Raw genomic sequence first — 18,321 nt, forward strand, 5'->3', positions numbered from 1 at the left:
TCTGGCAACATACTGGCCATTTGGAAACCTGCATTGCTCTTCCAGTCGGTCTTGGGGGTTGAAGAGTCACGCTCTCATAGGCTTCCTCCACGTGGGGGGGTTGATGGTGGCTGGCTGCCCCGCGATTTTGAGACCTCAGCACCGGGCCATGGGCGCTGGTGACCACCTTCTTGCAACCATGCAAGGCAACCCTTGGGACGTCGACATGATTCAGCCGTGCCGCCAACCAGTCGTCTGAAATCCTTGTGTGTGTGTGTATGTGTGTGGTGGAGGGCAGTGTCGGATAACCTCCGCTTTCATACCATCTGCCTGCTGAGGCTGTGATACGGCTATATAAGTCCGACTCCACCACTTCACCTGCGATTTACTCTCCACCTCGGTCTGTTATGCCTTGCAGCATTTTACCAGTGCTGAATTCAAAAGAAACTCTCCCTATTCTTGCCTCTTTCGTTTGGTACTACTTTTGAGCCGGCCAGGCCGGCGGGGGCTTTACACGTCTTGTCAGTGATTGCTGTGCAGGCGCATTTCCAAAGCTACCAATATCAGAACGGTCTGTACTGTTTCTTCGACATAACGGCGAGATGCCTCAATCACCAATGTCTCCCTCATGGCGGGACTCTTGGCCACCCACTCTGGTGCGCCTCGCCCCAACGACCCCAAAGGAGTATCCCTCGCTCGACGATATCGATGAGGACCCGCTCACCTATTTCTTGACGCCCGCACCCGATCTCGAGGATGAGGACGAGGACGCCAATATGATGGACTTTGACGCCGGGATCGAAGACAACAGCCCGCGCGAGATCGTACGCAGCGTGAGCCCGTCGGCCTTGGATGGGCTGAACAAGGCCAAGGGCGGCCGCAAATCACCTCCGGTACCCGATCTCTCCGACCTTGCCACACCTGATACGGACGAGGAAGAGGAGGACTACATTCGCTTTGCACCGCAGGGCTTCATGGTTCCATTAAGTCTGCGCGACTTAGCCGTCGACGGCGTAAAGTCCAAAGTACGACCCAGGCCTTCGGGGGCGCTTCTGTCGCCTTCGTCATTCCCGGCAGGCCGGGGCAAGGCTCCTGTGCGGCCCGGGGGGCGAGGCCGCCAACGGAGCGTCTCGTTCCGGCATCAACGGCCGCAGCACGTTTGGCGTGAGCCCAGCCCAGACGTGTGGTCAATCGAGGAGGAGACGGAGGAGGAGCTCGTGAGCGAAATGGGCAGCAGCATCGGCGCCATGAGTGACGTTGGGGACGCAGAGGATGTGGCGGAGACGCGCATGAACAAAGACGTAGAGGCTGCGAAGCCAAAGAAGAAAGTCCGGTTCTTGTTGCCGGCGATGGAGTGAGCGACAAGCACCAACGTGGCATTATACGGCGTTTTGGGATTTGTTCCATTTGCATTGGGAGCTCCATTTGCTCTTCTAACGGTAGGCGCTGTTCCCTCGGGGAGGAAGGGCGTCTTGGTAGTGCATCTTGGCAGGGCACATGGACACACAGCCGCATGGGATGGAGTTTGCATAATACCTGTCCACTTTGGATGGTAATCTTGGGGGCAATCTTTTCCCTTCACTTGTTTTTTTTATCTGCTTTTCGCGCGCATACACACAGACAGAGAAGGATTTTAGGGGCATAATGGAGCAATCCAATTCGAGCAAGTTAAACCCTGATCTACTTGGCTTGTGGTGTGTTGCTGTGAGGTTAGTGAATAAATGATGAAAGCGACGAGCAATTACAGTCCAGTGAAGGGTAGGAGGAGGCAGGAAGAGGCGGGGCCAGTATAGTGGGTGCGCGAGAATGAAGGCTGCGATACTGCGAGATCTCGATCGCAGCTCACGCGATGCAGCCTTTGCCATCAAGCAGCCCTGCGGAGGAGGGGCAGTTCACTCACGTGCAGGGGACTCGTGAGGAAACCCGTGATGTGACAATATTGGCGCTGCGGCATCCGAGACATTTTTGTGTGCGGATTGGCCGGTGGCGATAATGGACGAAACAGCGCTGGGTGAAGACTTTGTTTTGGTTACCAAGATGTGTGTTATGAAGTCAACATCGGCGGAGAATTTCGTCCTTGCATCGTGCCATATATCGGCCCGTATTATATATGGCGAGTTGGCGAGTGAACAGCTCGTTGCAGGCCCATGCTGATAAGGCGGCCATCGATTCATCGAGCCGCTTCCATGCAAGGCGACAAGGTGGGTATGGGGCACATACTACGCATGCATACGGATACTGCGTATGGTAACAAAACTTGAATCAAGGATGGCCGCTGTTACGTTGCCAACAAAATCGACCGAGGAGATTGCGCCTGTGTAAGTGAGACATGCACGCAGCAGGATGAGCTGGCCTTCTTATGCCCGTCGTCTGCATTTCGCGGCGGCCGTCGCGAAGAAGTGCTCTCTGCATCCTGGGATGTCGATCATAGGCTCGCCGAAAGAGATCCGATCTATCCAAGATACTGGCAGAAGCGAGACTACCTACCGGTAGATACCTGGGCGAGGAGGATAAAGCCCGAAGCGACTACATATCACAAGTCCGTGGTGGGAAATGATGACCGGCTGGACTCCAATCCGCTACGGGTACTTGGAGATCAGAGAAGATCAGGGAACAACAAGAGCGAGTGACAGATTTCGCTAGCGTATTCATACGCTTCTTGGGAGAGATACACGACCGAGCAGGGAAGCTGTGGCGAGGATCCTTGTACTGATCCTACCCACCCACGTCCCCAAGCTTTTTTTTTTTTTTTTTTACCTTTCTCCCTTTCCTTCCTTCTCTCTGACTACCCTTCGTAACGTACCTACCATCTACCTAGGAACCTACCTAGTAGGTACCTACAGGTAAGAGCGTTAATCCATGGCACAGACATCCCAGTTCCTGACCAATCAGAATTATCAAACGTGCCTGATGGCAGGCATAGACGGGCTACTGCAGTATTACCGGGGAGCTAAGTATCTTTTTGATTTAGCGTACTTCACCCAGGATATAGGTACATAGGCAGGTATCTGGATAGGAAGATACTAGTGTACAAATAAACTAGGTAGCTACCTGATAATTAGCGTCCCCGTCCCCGCCAGCATGCATCGTCGTCCCAAGGTAAGGTACTGACGGCCCCACCACTTTCGGTTTGTTTACGTCTAAGCTTCTGGCGTCAACATCCGCTGGTTACTCCGGCAGTGCCAACTCAACGGCGCCCTACATTGGACAAATCCGCTTCAAGCCTGGGTTCGACGAGAAAGCCCGATGCCTTTCTGATACGAGACAAGACAAGACAATACACCACATCCGGGCACCTCACATTTTTTGCCGCTTCTGTCTCTGTCCACACAGCGGCATTGTCTACCGGCCTGCTCTTTTTGTACTCATGCCCATGCATCGAAGTTGGCTTCTTGATCCGACCCGATCTCACCGACAGCCTTGCCGTCGCTCTTTTGACGCTGAAACTTGCACTCACTTGTAGCTCCAATTGCCCCCTCTCGCTTACGTACGACTTGCCTCTCGACTTCGCCTTCATGAGCTGCTAGAAACACACCAAACAGTCTATCTAGCCTTGCGCGGCAGCATGCAGCTCACCTAAGTCAGTCATTCCTCGTCATCTTTACCCAGAGGAAGAAGAGGGGCATATACATACCTACCTGTACGACGACGAGACTCTTTCATGCCCCCGCTTTTACGCAGACCACGACTGTGACTGACAGCGGACTCTAGACCATGGCTTCCAAACCTCCCGACGAGAAAGAATCGCCAAACACTACGACAGCAGCAGGAACCAAACCCCCTATTAAACCCGTTTCCAAAGGAGTTAATGACCCGACAACGCCCAAAAAGGCTGGTACTCCTGCTGCGGATGCGCCGGCGGCGACAACACCCAAGAGCGCGCCTGCCCGTCCTCGAGCAGCAACCATGAAGAAGCCACCCGAACCCCCAACATTGCTCGCCGACTTCCTAAGGGGGCGCCCGTCTCCACAGCGCATCGCCGCCGAACGAAAACGAAGGATGAGTCTGGACGCAGTCAAGGCCGAGATGAGGGCCGAGATGCGTGAGGCCGCTGTATCAAAGGTACAACAGCCCGGTGGTGTCAGGGACCGCGTCCAGAAATGGCAAAAGGCCAACGCCGCACTCATGGTGACCGGTGATCCCCTTGCCACTCCAAGCGAGCCCACAGAGATTGCATTTCCGGGCGAGACGGAAAGTGTTACAGAGGAGGACCGCGTCCGGATCAAGCTGCGACAGAAGAGAAAGTCGGCGCCGAAGATTGAGGTGCATAATGAGGCCATGGCCGACGAAAAGGACGAGACGGTGGAGGAATTGCCCGGAGGCCAGACTAAACAGGCACCCAAAAAGCGTGTTGTTAGCGACGACCACTGGATGGCCCAGAAGAAAAAGAAGAGCCCTCCAAGGTCCAAATCACCAAGAGCAAAAGATGCGGCGAGCCCGGGCCCAAGTCCGTTACCCAAAGGCTTTGTACAAAAGACGCCAATCCAGGCGCCTATCGCCAAAAAGATCCAGGATTGGGTGGCCAAGGTCGAGCTGCCAGAACCGCCGCCGAGTATTAAGCATGCAGCGTCAAAATCGACCGACTCTCTTGATGGCAGTAGGATACAGGCGAGGCTCAAGGAGCTTCAGGAGAAGCAAGCAACCTTACCGAAAAAAAGACTCGACGACGACGGCATCAGAGTTACCCCTATACGAACGAAGAGACTCGACGACGATGGTATTCGCGTTAGACCTATCAAGACGCCAGCGTCGGAAGGGTCGAGTCTGAAGGCACCGAGGCCATATAACACAGGAGCCAGGTCTCGTGACCGTAGTCTCGGCGCTAGCTCAAGGCAAGATTCGTCTGACCATATTGTGGTGGTTGAAGAAGATGAGTCCGACCACATCGAGGTCATTGAAGACACCGCATCGAGTCTTCCCACAACGCCAACGCGAAAGCCATCAAAATCACACAAGGCGAGTCGCAAGAAGAACGTACCGCCCCGTACGGAAACGACGGACGAAAAGTCCTGGGTCAGCAGCTCAGAGTCTGCCGTCAAGACAGGGCTGGTTGACTCGGAGCTTGCCCCCAGCTCACTTACAAGCGCACCTGGGGCGAAGCCATTGGCAGACATTCCTGTTGGGTTCTCTGCCTTTAGTGAGCTAGATCTTCCTCTCGACCGAAGCAAAACGAGGAAGAAGACCCAGCATAACCCAAGCTTCAAGGCTGCCGATGTGTTCAAGAAGGTTGTCACCGAAGGCAAAAAGATATTGCACGATGCTGTCGAAACCCCCAAGCAACCCGTCGCTAATAATCCTCCGAGCATTGAGAAATGGCTCAACGGTACGGTCGATCCCTTTGTCGACGAGTCCACCAAAAAGAGGGAGGCACCGGCCCCGAGGAGAGAGCCGTCTGAGGGCAAGTCTCTTCAGAAGGCAAAATCGCAAGACACCCGTAGACAATCATCTGTTGAGCCTCGCCAGAGGAAGCCCTCTCCTCCAACCCAGACAGAGCTATCCGAGTCCACGGGGCTCACGGAGTCCACGCAAACAACCGACATGACGCAAACAACTGATACGACGCAAACCACACAGTCAACAGATTGGACAGAATCGACTTTCACTGAAACGGACTTGAGTGCATCTACCGGGAACGATGAGAACACGACACCAAGGCGTGTAGAAGAGAAGCCCAAAGAAAAGCCAAAGACGCCGACATCCGCTGGCTCCGGCTCTGCCGGCTTGCGCAGAAGAGCGGCGACGCGAAGTTCGCCTTCACCCTTGAAATCAGTCAAGAAGCCATTCCGCGAGATTCTAAAGGAGGCGTTTAGAGGAGAATCCAGCGGTCACCAGACTCCTCCGTCCAAGTATATCAGCGAAGAGGAGCGGCGCCTGGAGCAAGAATACGATAGCTATGAAGAGGACGATGAACCCAAACGCGCCATGCGTCGCCGCTCTTCTGGCTCCAGCCAGTCCTACTCCGATCGAACTTTCACTGACGACTGGACGTATTCTGACGAGTCCTCCATACGTGAGGATCGAACACCGCGTCGCAAGCCGCCTACAAATGGTGTCCATGAACTTTCTACCATTCTGGGGTCCGCCGACACCCAAAGCGTCTATTCCGACATGACCTCAGAAGTGTCCGAGACTACAATTACACAAACTACTGGCCTTACGAGGAGCAATGTTTCGCGTCGAAGCAGCAAAGCAGGTCTCAAAAGAAGACTGACCAAGCACTCCGATCTCGTTTCGGTTCTGTCTCTGCCCGACGACGATCAGGTACCCGGCACCCTAAGAAGTATCAAACCCCGGCCGAGTGTGAGGAAAGCGGCCAGTGTAAGGAAAGCTACCACCCGCCCAGACACGGTGACGACCAAGGATCTCCTAAGGGAGTTCGCAGATGACGAGAATCTATACCAGCGTGAGCTCAAGACGCTGGTTGACGGCGTCATCCCTGTACTTTTGTCCACTGTTCTTCAGGAGGGCTCGACGAGCGCTGTTGACCTCTTCGGTCCCGAGTCTCCCAGCCGTAAAGCAAACAGCATTTCGAAATCCGTTGTCAACATGGGTGTCGCCCTAGAGAAGCTGAAGACGGCACATAAGAGGGCATCTCACACGGATATTGACCGGCTGATTGCCTGGCTGCATACTGCGTCCCCCATTTACGATGCCTATATGGACGCATGGCGCCTCGGCTTCCAGGACCTCATCGTCAATCTGGCCCCCGCGGCCGACCGCCTCGACGACGAGGACTCGCTCATCAACGCCCTCCCACGCAACGCTGAAGGCGACGTCGTTAATGAAGACGGAGAACGAGTTGATGTCGCACACCTGTTGAAACGGCCGCTGCTTCGCCTTAGGACTCTTGCGAAGTTCACCAAAGTAAGTCCATCGCAAGTATTGAAGAATCAAGCTGACGGCCATAGGGTCTCCACGCCGCTATTGGGTCCTACGATACTCTTGCGTTGGTTGGTGACTACAATGCCCTGCAAGAGAAGGTCCGCCGTCGACACAGAGAAGAGTCTGCTAGGTTAGCTGACGAGGACGCCATTAACACGGACACGACTAGAATTCGTGATCTTCGAACCCTCGCGCCGATGGAATCTGTCAAGATCGATCCCAAGCGACAGGTCAGTGCGAAAGACCTCTTCTCGCTCAGCCTGACACACTCCAATGGGCAAAGACTCGAGTGCCAGGTCGAGCTTGTTCACCGCGATCTTCCCGGAGCAGACAATGATAAGGGTGATTTGCTCATTCGCGAGACTGGCAGCGGCCGCCGGACATGGCTATTATTCCCCCCTATGCCCATGTCTGTGATCTCAGGCCGTCGCGGTGAAGCAAGGTACGAGCTTGTCCTCATGGCACAGGGCACTCATAATGGCCGGCAGTGGTACGAGCTACTGAGCCTCGTCACGGACAACGATGATCAAGTGAACGACTGGCTCGACATTGTGGGGACCACGCCTGTTCCCCCCCAGGATCGTCTCCCTATTGTTACTGAGGAGAGCCTTCCCGAATCGCCGCAACACAGAATGGACATACCTGTCGGTGGCAAGCTTCATAGCTCTTCTTCAAGGGACATGTCCTCACCAGAGCCCATAACGCCAAGACGACCAACTCCCAGTCGCTACCACAACCGTGGTTCGAGCATGCCGACCACACCCGTCAACCGTAATCCCTCGCTCGAAAGAACACCAACTCAAGACTCATACAGCGATGGCGAGGGCAAACACAGGGCCGCGCCCAACACAACCCCCTTTCGTGAGGACGGTGCTCCGCCTCCCCCTATTCACCGCTCACTTGGTCCCAAACCTCCCAAGCTGCAGCCTCCTGTCGATATTCAGAGCCCTCGCGTGAAGCGGCGAGGGTCTTCCCCCTTGAAGCACGAGTATCTGCCGTCGGAAGAGTCATCTGACACATCTCGTTCCGTCACCGAGATTTCCGAAAGTGAGACAGAGACAGAGTCCGATTACACTTCATCTGAAGATGAGTTCGACGAAGACATACCTGAGACCGAGGTGGGCTTTAGCATTAGGGAGCCAGAGCCACAACCGGAACGGGAGCGTGAGCGCGAGCGCGAACGTAAACGCGAACATGAGCCCGAGCCGGAACCTCGGGATTTTGAAGACTCCTTTCAGCGAGAGTCGACGACCTCGCAGCCTTTTGTCCAGGATTCGATGGTCTCTGAGTCCGTGTGCAGCCTGACGCCATCCAATTCGGCGTCACAAGCCGGACTCCACGGCCGCAAGATGAGCGCGTCGGAGAGCTATACCAAATACATTGCTTCCGTTTCATACTGGAACGAGAAAAAGGGCCAGTGGAAGGATATTTCCCTTGAGCCTTGTTCCATTCAGGTTGCTGCCGGAGTAATTGAAGCATACTCTTTGGTCATGAGCCCTGGAGGGCAACCTGATGTTCCCCTCGTCTCCCTCGAGCTCACACCCCTCGTTCTCCTCCGACAGTCTACCGTCGTCGATCTTGAAATTCGCTCCGCCGTCAAGGACAACTGCAAGAACAGGGAGATTGGCGGCGGCAACTTCCGCTTTCGCTGTCCGTCGAGCACGGAATGCTTCAACCTCTACATGGCCGTCCACCACGCACGCCTCAATAACCAAAAGTTCATCCAGCTTGAGAACGAGGCGCGCTACAAGTCCTTCGGCGAGAGGCCCACTGAAGACCACGAAGATAACAGCAGCCAACGGCGTAGCTGGTTCGGCCGCAAGAACAGTTACCGCGCGTCTACGCGCGCCCCCTCTCAGTCTCATGACGGCAGCACTCCGTCGTCGAGCCTTTCCGCCACCAGCTTCCTCAAGCGACTTACGGGCGCCGGCACGTTCAATATTGCGCGCTCGTCTATCGATAAACAGGGACACTTCTCCAACACTAATAGTCTCTACACATCCGGTTCTTCGTCCGAAGGCTATCCCCGCTCGCCATCGATCAGCATCTATTCCAACTCCATTCGTAGTCCTCTGTCATCTGACAACATCAAAATCCGGCTGCATTTGCTCGTTACCTCGACTAAGTGGGAGGACTACGGCAACTGCCTGCTACAGATCCGCCGACCGCCGCCGGGCTGGCACCAAGAGCTGCGCGCGAATCATGGTCTGGAGAAGCGTGTCACCGTCACTACCATGCCCAAAAAATCAGACAAACCACGCATCGTGCTCGACGCCGTGTTGGGCAGCGGCTGCTTCACACCTATGGGCAGCAGAGGCATCGTTTGCGGTATTTGGGAGGAGATCCGCGACGAAAGGGGCGAGATCGGCGTGGCACCCAAGACTGGTGGTGCCTCGGGCTCGGTCAAAAAGTGGTGTTTCCAGTGTGCCAGCGTCTCCGAGGCCTCGTGGGTCTTGAGGCTCGTTCACCAGGAGGTGGGTGTCGAACTCCGGGAATGAAGACGGTTTTCTTTTCTGTCTATAGCATCATTGCCTCATTCTTTTCCTATTTTGTTTTTCCTTCTTTTGTTTTCATCATGATTCCCCCACGAGCGTCGGTTCGCTTTCGTGCATTGCTAGGCCTGGCTTGGGCGTCTGGCTTCAGGATGGTGGCACAGCGTGATTGTCCCGTCTTTTTGGTGTTCAGAGGAAGATGATCGGCTGGATTTCGCCGGAGGGTTATTTATATACACTTATGGTTAGGACCAAGGGGCTTAGAGGGGCAGGCTGGTTTTGTTTTTTCAGGGCATTCTTATATGATACCGAAGTTTTTCGCGGGTAGGCATGCTGGGATAGCGTGTACGTGTATGTAAGGGATACGTGTAAAGAATCAATGGTTACGACTCGCTTTCGTTGTGAAGGTTTTCGGTCCTCCAAACCATCCCGGTGCTCACATTCATATTGATATTGTTAATCTATGCACATCAAATCCCCAACCATTAGATTTGAGACTCAAGGGTAGGCAATGCAACCGTCAGCGAGCTCATGGCTACCTATCTTATGCCTTCTACTAATGATACCCCCCGGTTGAGTTGACGGCACCGGCGTCACTATATCTCAGCCATCCTAATGTCTCTGGGCCGCTCTTGATTCTGGTTTTCATCTACTCAGCTAAGTTATGAGAGTGTCGGATTGGTTGCACCATTGGCGTAATTACGATACTGCCTCGGTTAATCGGGTTTGGTACCAGCATTATCAGAATGTGCTTGGCCGATGACAGGATGCCCTGTTCGTGCTTTCGGTATAAGATGATGGTGTGTGTGGCATGTTCCCATTTTCGTGAGAATCAAGTGTCCCGGACCTTGCGCCCTGCCGCTTGCATGGTACCACTGTTGAAAGCCAAGAGGGTCAAGTTTAAACTTGCCCGTGTCTCCTCATCGCTGAAGATATAATTCTGTGCGAGCCTGCAAACCAGTAAAGGCGTTTGGGGGCGGCAGCGGGAGCCTGAAGCAAGACGATGAATCAGTATACTGACAATCGGGTCGAACCTCCCAAGCCGCACGAGCCTCATGCTCGGCATAGCCGACATTTGGGCCGGAGTTTCGACGGCTAACGACCTTCGCGGGCTCCTTTTAGCGTCCACGACACAAGGCAAGTCATCCCGGTGCGGCAATGTAATCGTGTTGCAAAAGCCTTGGGAGATTTGAATATGGTCTTAATTGGTCAAAGACCCTCGCCCGCGCATCCATGGTATCATTTAACCTGTTCAACCGATCATCTCCTCATCGTTGTCACCGCCGCCACCCATCTTCCGTCTCAGCCTCACTGCGTCCTCATCCCTCTTCCTCCGCTCAAGGCCCTCCTTGATCCACGCCTCGTACGCTTCATCTCCACTCTCGACCTTCTGCGCCACAACACCCTTGAGCACCTCGCCCGCAAAGCCGACAAAGTTGTGGCGGCGCAGGGCATTCTCGAACCGCCAGTTGCGGCGCTTCTCGTTCTCGCGCTCAAGTGTCTCGGCGTCACCAATTTCCTTGGCAGCAATTCTAGGGTCGCGCACCATGGCGAGCACGTTGAACCGAATTTCGGAGCTGGCGTACGTGAGCATACGGTCCTGTAGCACTTGCGTCACCTTGTTCGGGAACTCTTCGGTCGTGCAGACGCCGTGCGAGATGGGCGCAGGCTGCAGTCCGTCTAGTTCGTAGAGCTTGCCATCAATGGGCGTGTAGGCAATGAAGTGGAAAGCGTCCTCGGCCTCGCCCGTCTTCTGCGTCTCGTCGACGAAGGGGCTGCTTTTGGCAAAGCTGTTGTGCACTTCGCGGATCAGGTCCGAGTTGCTGAGAGCTTCGCCACGGAATTCGGGCGGCAGAACCATTGTGAACTCGCGGAACTCTGAGAGCTTTTCGCCAATATCCACCTCTTCGGGCTTATTGAGAACGACACTCAGGAGCGCTTGCGTACCGCACGCATTCTGGATCGTCTGTTGGGCGAAGAAAAGACGTTCGGCAGCATCACGGTCGTAGGATTCTTGCGATCGCGCAGGGAGGCCCTCGGAGGGATATCGAAAGAGGAAGATGATGCCGTATATGGGCTGCAGCGGGGCTAGCTCGTCGGGGGAGAGAGTCAGTAGCTCCTCAAACTGCACGCCCTTGACACCAAGATTCTCAAGCAGATATGTGAAGACGCCCTAAGCGCTTGATTAGCTTAGCAATCGCCGGGGTAGGGGAATAGCATACTGCATCGGACTCGACTATGAGAGTTAGCGGAGGTTAGCGATGGGGTGTCGGGGGATGCGTACTGGTATTCCATCCACCACTCATTATGGATGCGGGGGAGATGGCTTGTGATGAAGATACGGGCAATTAATTGGCCGTAGCAATGCCGTACTCACGCTCAGTGTAGCGACCACTCTAGTGGTCGAGGTCGCAGTCAAATCGGAGTTCGCAGTTCACAAAGGATTGGTAGTTAGCTGAGAGGTTGGAGCTTCAATGTCTGGAAGCGAAATGTCTGGCTGTTGACGCAAGGTCGAAGCTGTTGTGGGTCGTGGTCGGGCGGGACCAGGGTCAAAGATTCGCCGGGGCACAACTCACGCTAGACACCCTGCACCAACCATCACTTTAACCACCTACACATTAATGCGGGTTCAAGGTTCGTTGCGCATTACTATCTATGTACAACCATTGACAGCTAATTGAAGTCATATCGCCAGTATTTCTGGCACAAAAGTCCACGCAAAATTGTTCAATCCTCCTGGAATACAAATGAAGAGCCTGGCCTCATCGAGTATATTCACTGCACAGAGCGCGGCGTCGCCGCACGCTGTGGAATCGTCACCATGTGAACGCCCTCCTCCTTTTGGTGCGTTGAACCTATACGTGAACCCGGAGCATAAGTGCTCTCGTGGTCGTCATGGATATGAAATTGGCGCTTGCTATCCTCGTCGCCGTTGCTGAAGCAGCTGGTGCGAACGGCACGGACGAACCAGGGCTTTTTGCCGGTGCTCCTCCATGACCAATACTCCTTTGCATCATACTCACGGGGCTCGAGCCTGCCTCCGGAGAGCCAAACAGTTAGAGCGATGAGGCCGTTGAGAACAGAGTACACAAACACTCCCCTGTGTTCATTAGCTTCGATTCAGATGGCATGACGGAAGAGACTTACGCAATCAGGCCGTAAGCGACGCTGTAGGAGAATGGGATGAAAGTCATGACAACGAAAGAGGGAAGGACGTCGCCAATGTACCGCCAGTTGATCTGGGTGATCTGACGGATCATCATGCAGCCGACCTATGGAGGTTAGAAAATGACAACCGGCACGGCCTTGGAGACTCACCAGTACGAGCGTGCAGCCAGTTGCCCAAGGCGGGATGGACGCGAATATGGGAGCGAAGAAGATTGACATTAGAAAGCAAATGCCGGTTGTCATGGACGTCAACCCCGTACGACCGCCCTCAGCGATGCCGGCGCCACTCTCGATAAACGCTGTGACGGGAGAGCATCCGAACAGGGATCCAATGGAGATGCATGCCGCATCGCAGCAGTAAGCAATGGTAGAGCGAGGGAAATCGCCATCTTTGGGGTCAACGACACCACAGAAACGAACCATCGAGTACATGGTGGCAGTGGCGTCAATGATGTCGACATAAAGAAATGTGAAGAGAGCAAGAGCAAACTGCGATCCGTTTTTGGCGACGTCCCAGTCGAGAACGTTGAGGGTGCGCTCGATTGGATGGAAGGTGACGACGTTCTTGAAGAAGTTGAAGCGGTTCTCGCCCTCCTCGTTATAGGGGAAGTAGGTGATGGAAGTGTTTCGTCTGAGATGTCAGCGGGGTCGGGCCTATAGCTTCGACGCACTTACGGCCATGACAAGATTGACACCAGGGCAATACCCATGATGAGTGCATATTTGACTCGGAACGACATCAAGTAGGCCGTGACAACGCCGCCGGCGAAGATGGCGGTCCACATCTTCGGGCTTGACATTATGCCACCAGCGCACATCTGGCTCTCAGGGTCAATCATCTCAACGGGGCATCCGGCAATGGCGAGTGGGGAAGACTTCCAACCTCCGGTGATGGCACCAATACCGGCGGAGTAAGAAAGCCCAATCTCCGTCAGGAAGAACCCAATACCGACTCCTGTCGCCGTCTTAATGGTCGCTGGTATGAGCTTGACTAGCCACTGCCGCATTCCGGTGAGAGCGAGAACGATGAAAATGAGGCCCTCAACGAAGACTGCCGTGAGTGCTACCCGGTACGGGATGGCGCCTGAGCCGTTGGGACCGACCACCTGGAAGGCAAAGTACGCGTTGAGGCCCATTCCGGGACTGCGTTGTTGTTAGCGCATTTGTTGGCCGGGTTTCGCAAAACAGACGACTTACGCAAGTGCCACTGGCAGGTTGGTAAAGAAGCCAAAGACGAAGCTGGAAAGCCCGGCAAGGGCGGCGGTCGCGGTGATCAAGTCTAGTCGAACACCTGGAAAATCAGCCTGGCTCGGAGCGAGGAGTCAGGCAACTCACTCTCTTTACATGCCGCATAGCTGGGAATGTTGTCGCAATCGGTTCGGTTCTCTAGATCGCATTCACAAGTGCCACCGGTTTGCGAGAGGATGATTGCCTGTGCCGGTCAGTGGGTTGTTCACGTAGCCAGAGACGCATACTCACATTCACGGCGATAATGTAGGCCATTGTCGCAAAAGTCGTGACACCTGCTCGGACTTCTCTGAAAAAGGTCGAGTCGGGTATCTCCTCAGGCTGGATAGGGTCAGCGAGACCAACGTTTGAAAAGGAGGAGAACTCACATGACCGCTCCCCTCGAGTCTGAATATGCGGCCAAAAGTGGATGAGGAGACTGTCTTATCGAAGCGATAGACAGCTTTCCACATGTTGGAGAATTTGCGGCCGATAGTCGATCTTTGCGCGAGGGACTCGGCGGGTTCCAGGCGCTCCATGTTGGAGTGAGTCGACATGTTGCTCATGATGGTAAGCGATGGAGGAAGGAAAGTCGGCGGGCCACCGTCGAGGCGACTCGTCGAGGTAGTGGGTGAGGAGTTGGTGGCACAAGACTCAGCACCAGGGAAGAAGGTTGAGATGTCTTAGACTCTTGTGCTAGGTACGACGAAAGATGGTTGGCGCAATCGACGAAAGGCAGAAGAGGGAAAGGGAAAGAATAAGGCACCGGAAGGGCAGAGTAGGTGTGTAGTCAGATGGGTATCAACAGAAGGAAGGAGATGGTGAGTTAGCCGACAGGCCTGGACTTCGTTAGGAATGGCCGATGAAAGAGGTGTGTCTTGGGAAGGAGAAGAAAGAGAAGGCAGCCGCACCGTTGGAGAAGGAAGTGAGTGAGCGTTGATGGAATACCTAATGAAGGGAGGAATAACCTGGAATTGGAAGGGGGTGGCAGTGGCAGAAAACGATTATGGCCTCTCACTCCAGCCCCAGTCGGTTGTTTGCAAAGCCCGCAACGCACTTTTACATCACCAACTGGAACATCTCCTGAACGACATTACCAGTAGTCCTTCACTTGAAGCAAGGTACAGCGCCTTGCCTTCAATGCTTTACCGCACCGAGAACACCCTGCCTTAGCTCTGCCGTCACCAGCAAAACTCCAGTGAAAGAGGGTGTGCTGTTCTTTCTTTTTCTCTGCAACGCCAATTGCATGTGGAGGTGGGGACGTGGCAGGTAGGTAGTCCATATCGTGAGCCAGCCAGGGAGGGACTTTGGTCGATACCACCTTGAGACTGAATGTAAAACTGCAGCCTCTGTACGCCACTGCTAGCTGCTCAGCCGATGGACGCATTCCTAGGAGGTCGACCAATGCTGACTTATAAAGGCACACATATACCGTCTACACTCTGCAGATTCGTCTACCGCTAATTCTCAGGCTAACGGCAAGGGGGAAAGTGGCCACTCACAGCGCTAAACCTATCATAGAAAGCGGTCAACCTTTCCACCCATCCTTCCACTTGCCCACTTGCCCTTTATTTACTGTTCTTACGCCTTAACTTCCTGCTGACGTAGATAACTAACCCCTGCTTTTGCTATCACCAGATCCCTGTTTCTGCCAGCACGCCAGCCCCTATTTGGTGGCCGCGATACTCCTTGCCGTTAGCCTGAGAATTAGCGGTAGACGAATCTGCAGAGTGTAGACGGTACGTTGAGTTATCATGGAGAGGATTGCATTGCAAGAGAGGGGCCCGGGCTACGTCCGTTTCCCAATGCCACGTAGCTCAAGAGGAGCGCAGGCCACCAAGTTGATAAGGACTTTTCAACGATGAGTTTGTTAGTTCGATTCCGTCCGGCGGATGAACTCCATCTGTGCGCAACGCCCCATAAAACTTCAGCCTAGCTGCCAGGTCAGGCGCACCTTAGCCTTGACGGTGGGCCGCTCGGACCGCCGACGACCCCGCCATCTTACTCTCTTATCTGTCAGCCGGTAACTACATATTATGGTCTTCCATGTCGGATGTCGTCGCCATAGCTTCGGTATTGCAAAGCACACGTCGGTCTCTACGATGACCTTGGATTTCAGCGGCCATGTTATTTCTTTCTGCGCGCTCTATGACGCCTCCAATCTGCCCAAGCCATAGTCAATGGCATCATCCACCATCCCTTTCAATGTTGGTAGCTGGCCTCTCCCATTAATCCAATCGGAAACCATGAAGGCAACAGGAAATGCGGCAACAGTTCAATCTCGAGCGTGCAGGTCGCCGCTCTAGCGTCGTACTGAGCAAGCGAGACATGTCTCGAAGCTCCTTGATAGGACCGCCAAGGTCGGCCAACGGAACTTTGCATTGTATGCGGGATATTCGTCGTCTACCCGAGCTTGAGCTTGTGACACAGTCCTGCTCTCGCGTCGGCCCCTTCCTGACCATTGTCTTGATGTGTGTCATTGCAGGTGGCCTTGTCTGTCCTACAGCCGTCATCAGTCTCTTGACTGGCTAGCTTCCCAAGACTCAGGACTTAACGCACGTCGTACCTTGCTTGTGCATCATGCATTGCTTACAAAACGCCGCTATTTTCATTGCCCACTCCTTGTATCGCTCAAGACCCACGGTGACTTTAACATCGGCTCGTGGACTATCCGTAGTCCGTTCTGGTCAACCCGCGTGGCTCAAACCGTACCCATATATGGCGTCGTGCTCTAATAGAATGAAGATTGGTGCTCGCTCCACTAGACCGTTAGGGACGTTGGTCGACGCCTTGGCATGATTGTGGCCAAGCTCACGCGCATTTTCAAGCTGGTAACAGGAGTAGGAAGGTTGCTCCAGGACAGAATCAGGCCAGAATCAGAGGCATCCTGGTACAAGATGGGTTACAGCTACAACGACACGATGGCTAGAATAGAGGAGGGGGTCTTTGTAGACCTCGATGGCTTGGCATCTGTTAGAAAAAGAAACGAGCAGCATGCTCGTTCTATGTTGTAGTTGAGCGAAGGCGTCCAAACAGGCTAGGTCAGCCGCAACAAAGTACCTGCCAGGGAACCAAGGCGTTGGCGAAGGCTGGCATGGACTGCTCGGCGGCTTCTGTGGGCTTAGCCGAACGATACATCGCAGCGTTGTGACTGGCCCCTCCCCAATTAGTGCATGTACTTACGGCCGGGAGAACGTGCGTCCCCCCTGACACGGGCCCATTCGTGATGCCGTTACTGTGGGATACTGAGACCTGGCCACTCACAGCTCATGGACCGCCTACCCCTCCCAGTTAGGGCGGACTCCCAGGATGCCAGGGGTGGCCTGCTTCGGGTCGTCTCCCTGCAGATCCGCCACCAAGAATCCAATCCAGATCGCTGGCCGCGTCAACCACATCCCAGTGCCTTTACGACCCTGCCTTTGCACTCCGTTCCCTTCCTCAACATCAACAGCTCGCACAGGACCCCGATGCTGCCACTTCGCCTTTCCAGCTGGCTGAAGGGGTGCCCCTTGCTATCTACCGACATGACCGAAACCAAGGCTGCTACGATTTTCCAAGTCCGACGTCCAACAAGCGGTCTGCCGGTTCGAGTCTATGCAATCCGCCATGAAACGGGTGTTGCGCGGGTTCATTTTGCCCGGAGTGCCCTCTCACGCATGGGTATACCCAGACGCACCCGACGGCTTCCTCCCGCGAAACGGTCCGCTGGGACCTACAGGAAGGTCAAACTGCAAGGTTGACAGCTAAAGACACGACGGCGTCTGTGGGAGCGAGATTCGGTGTGACGGACTCCTCGCCGATATTACTGCGATATTATAAATCGATAGGGGATTCGCTTAAGAATGAGAAGGCAGGTTGCAGCTGTCCGCCGTAGTGCGAGGGGACTTTTAACGGGAAAGACTGGGCAAACATGATGTCTTCGCTCGGTCGTATGGCTAGCTCAGCTGCTTCCGACATGAAGGGCATGCAACAACCGTACCCGGTTTTAAAAGACACGGCTGACAACCAGCCAGGCACAGCGCGACGCGAACGTGTCGATAATGAGCCCCACAGTTCAATGGCATGACATGGGCTTGCTCTGCCATGTGGGCAGAAACGCAAGCCCCGCGCCGGCTCATTTGCCGAAAGCTTCCACTCGCCGTTGAGTAGCGTGTTTTGCCGGGAAACGCACGTCCGGCGCGCACATGGGTAACTAGAAGAATGGATTGTACGTGTAGGACGAGCAAGACCATGTAAGTGAGCCTAGCCGCATTCAAGTACCTTTCTCTGTGCGGCGCGGCGCGCACAGCCCATTCTACCTGCATTCCACACGCCAGCCACTCGGCCAAGGGTAGAGATCCTGGCTTCGAACGTCCCTGGTATCGAGGGAGGCGGGACAATGGAATCCTGTTGTTGGGCGGTCAGGAACGTAACCCGTCGACGACTGTGAGCAGTCAATGAAGAAATAGTCCCTTCACTTCCCCCATGCCAGTGTGGCACGGCGTTGCGTACCGTTGATATCGGCTTACACACGTCCACCGCTGCTGTGCTCAGTGCAACTAAGTGTCCGAACGTACATTTCGCTTGTTGACCT

General features: G+C 54.6%; 5 protein-coding genes across 5 annotated transcripts; 3 read left to right on the forward strand and 2 right to left on the reverse strand.

Moving 5' to 3' along the window:
- Positions 1–596: 596 nt before the first annotated feature.
- On the forward strand, positions 597–1,337 carry LY79DRAFT_578926 (uncharacterized protein; the record flags this gene model as incomplete). Its single annotated transcript, XM_060559985.1, has 1 exon — positions 597–1,337. The coding sequence occupies one exon, from the start codon at positions 597–599 to the stop codon at positions 1,335–1,337; it is 741 nt and encodes a 246-aa protein (XP_060415250.1).
- A 2,356-nt stretch (positions 1,338–3,693) lies between these two features.
- On the forward strand, positions 3,694–9,359 carry LY79DRAFT_513400 (uncharacterized protein; the record flags this gene model as incomplete). Its single annotated transcript, XM_060554485.1, has 2 exons — positions 3,694–6,843; positions 6,888–9,359. 2 exons carry the CDS (start codon positions 3,694–3,696, stop codon positions 9,357–9,359), a joined length of 5,622 nt encoding a protein of 1,873 aa, XP_060415251.1.
- Positions 9,360–10,605: 1,246 nt separating this feature from the next.
- LY79DRAFT_513475 (ubiquitin carboxyl-terminal hydrolase, family 1) lies at positions 10,606–11,659 on the reverse strand (the record flags this gene model as incomplete). The annotated part of the gene is made up of 3 exons (XM_060554497.1): positions 10,606–11,526; positions 11,576–11,589; positions 11,638–11,659. 3 exons carry the CDS (start codon positions 11,657–11,659, stop codon positions 10,606–10,608), a joined length of 957 nt encoding a protein of 318 aa, XP_060415252.1.
- Positions 11,660–12,128: 469 nt separating this feature from the next.
- On the reverse strand, positions 12,129–14,314 carry LY79DRAFT_513235 (permease; the record flags this gene model as incomplete). The annotated part of the gene is made up of 8 exons (XM_060554463.1): positions 12,129–12,453; positions 12,501–12,625; positions 12,672–13,152; positions 13,197–13,664; positions 13,719–13,812; positions 13,857–13,953; positions 14,001–14,090; positions 14,138–14,314. 8 exons carry the CDS (start codon positions 14,312–14,314, stop codon positions 12,129–12,131), a joined length of 1,857 nt encoding a protein of 618 aa, XP_060415253.1.
- Positions 14,315–15,569: 1,255 nt separating this feature from the next.
- LY79DRAFT_550565 (uncharacterized protein) lies at positions 15,570–16,750 on the forward strand. The gene is made up of 2 exons (XM_060557575.1): positions 15,570–16,248; positions 16,315–16,750. Exons 1-2 carry the CDS (start codon positions 16,011–16,013, stop codon positions 16,545–16,547), a joined length of 471 nt encoding a protein of 156 aa, XP_060415254.1. The 5' UTR covers positions 15,570–16,010; the 3' UTR covers positions 16,548–16,750.
- The last annotated feature ends 1,571 nt before the right edge of the window (positions 16,751–18,321 follow it).

This window comes from Colletotrichum navitas (assembly GCF_030913465.1).
Source record: "Colletotrichum navitas strain CBS 125086 chromosome Unknown LY79scaffold_22, whole genome shotgun sequence".
Lineage (NCBI taxonomy): Eukaryota > Fungi > Ascomycota > Sordariomycetes > Glomerellales > Glomerellaceae > Colletotrichum > Colletotrichum navitas.

Coding starts and splice junctions, on each gene's coding strand:
- LY79DRAFT_550565 (XM_060557575.1), top strand. CDS start 16,011: ATGCGGCAACAGTTCAATCTCGAGCGTGCAGGTCGCCGCTCTAGCGTC. Junction 16,249..16,314: donor TGCAGGTGGCCTTGTCTGTC/CTACAGCCGTCA, acceptor CGCACGTCGTAC/CTTGCTTGTGCATCATGCAT.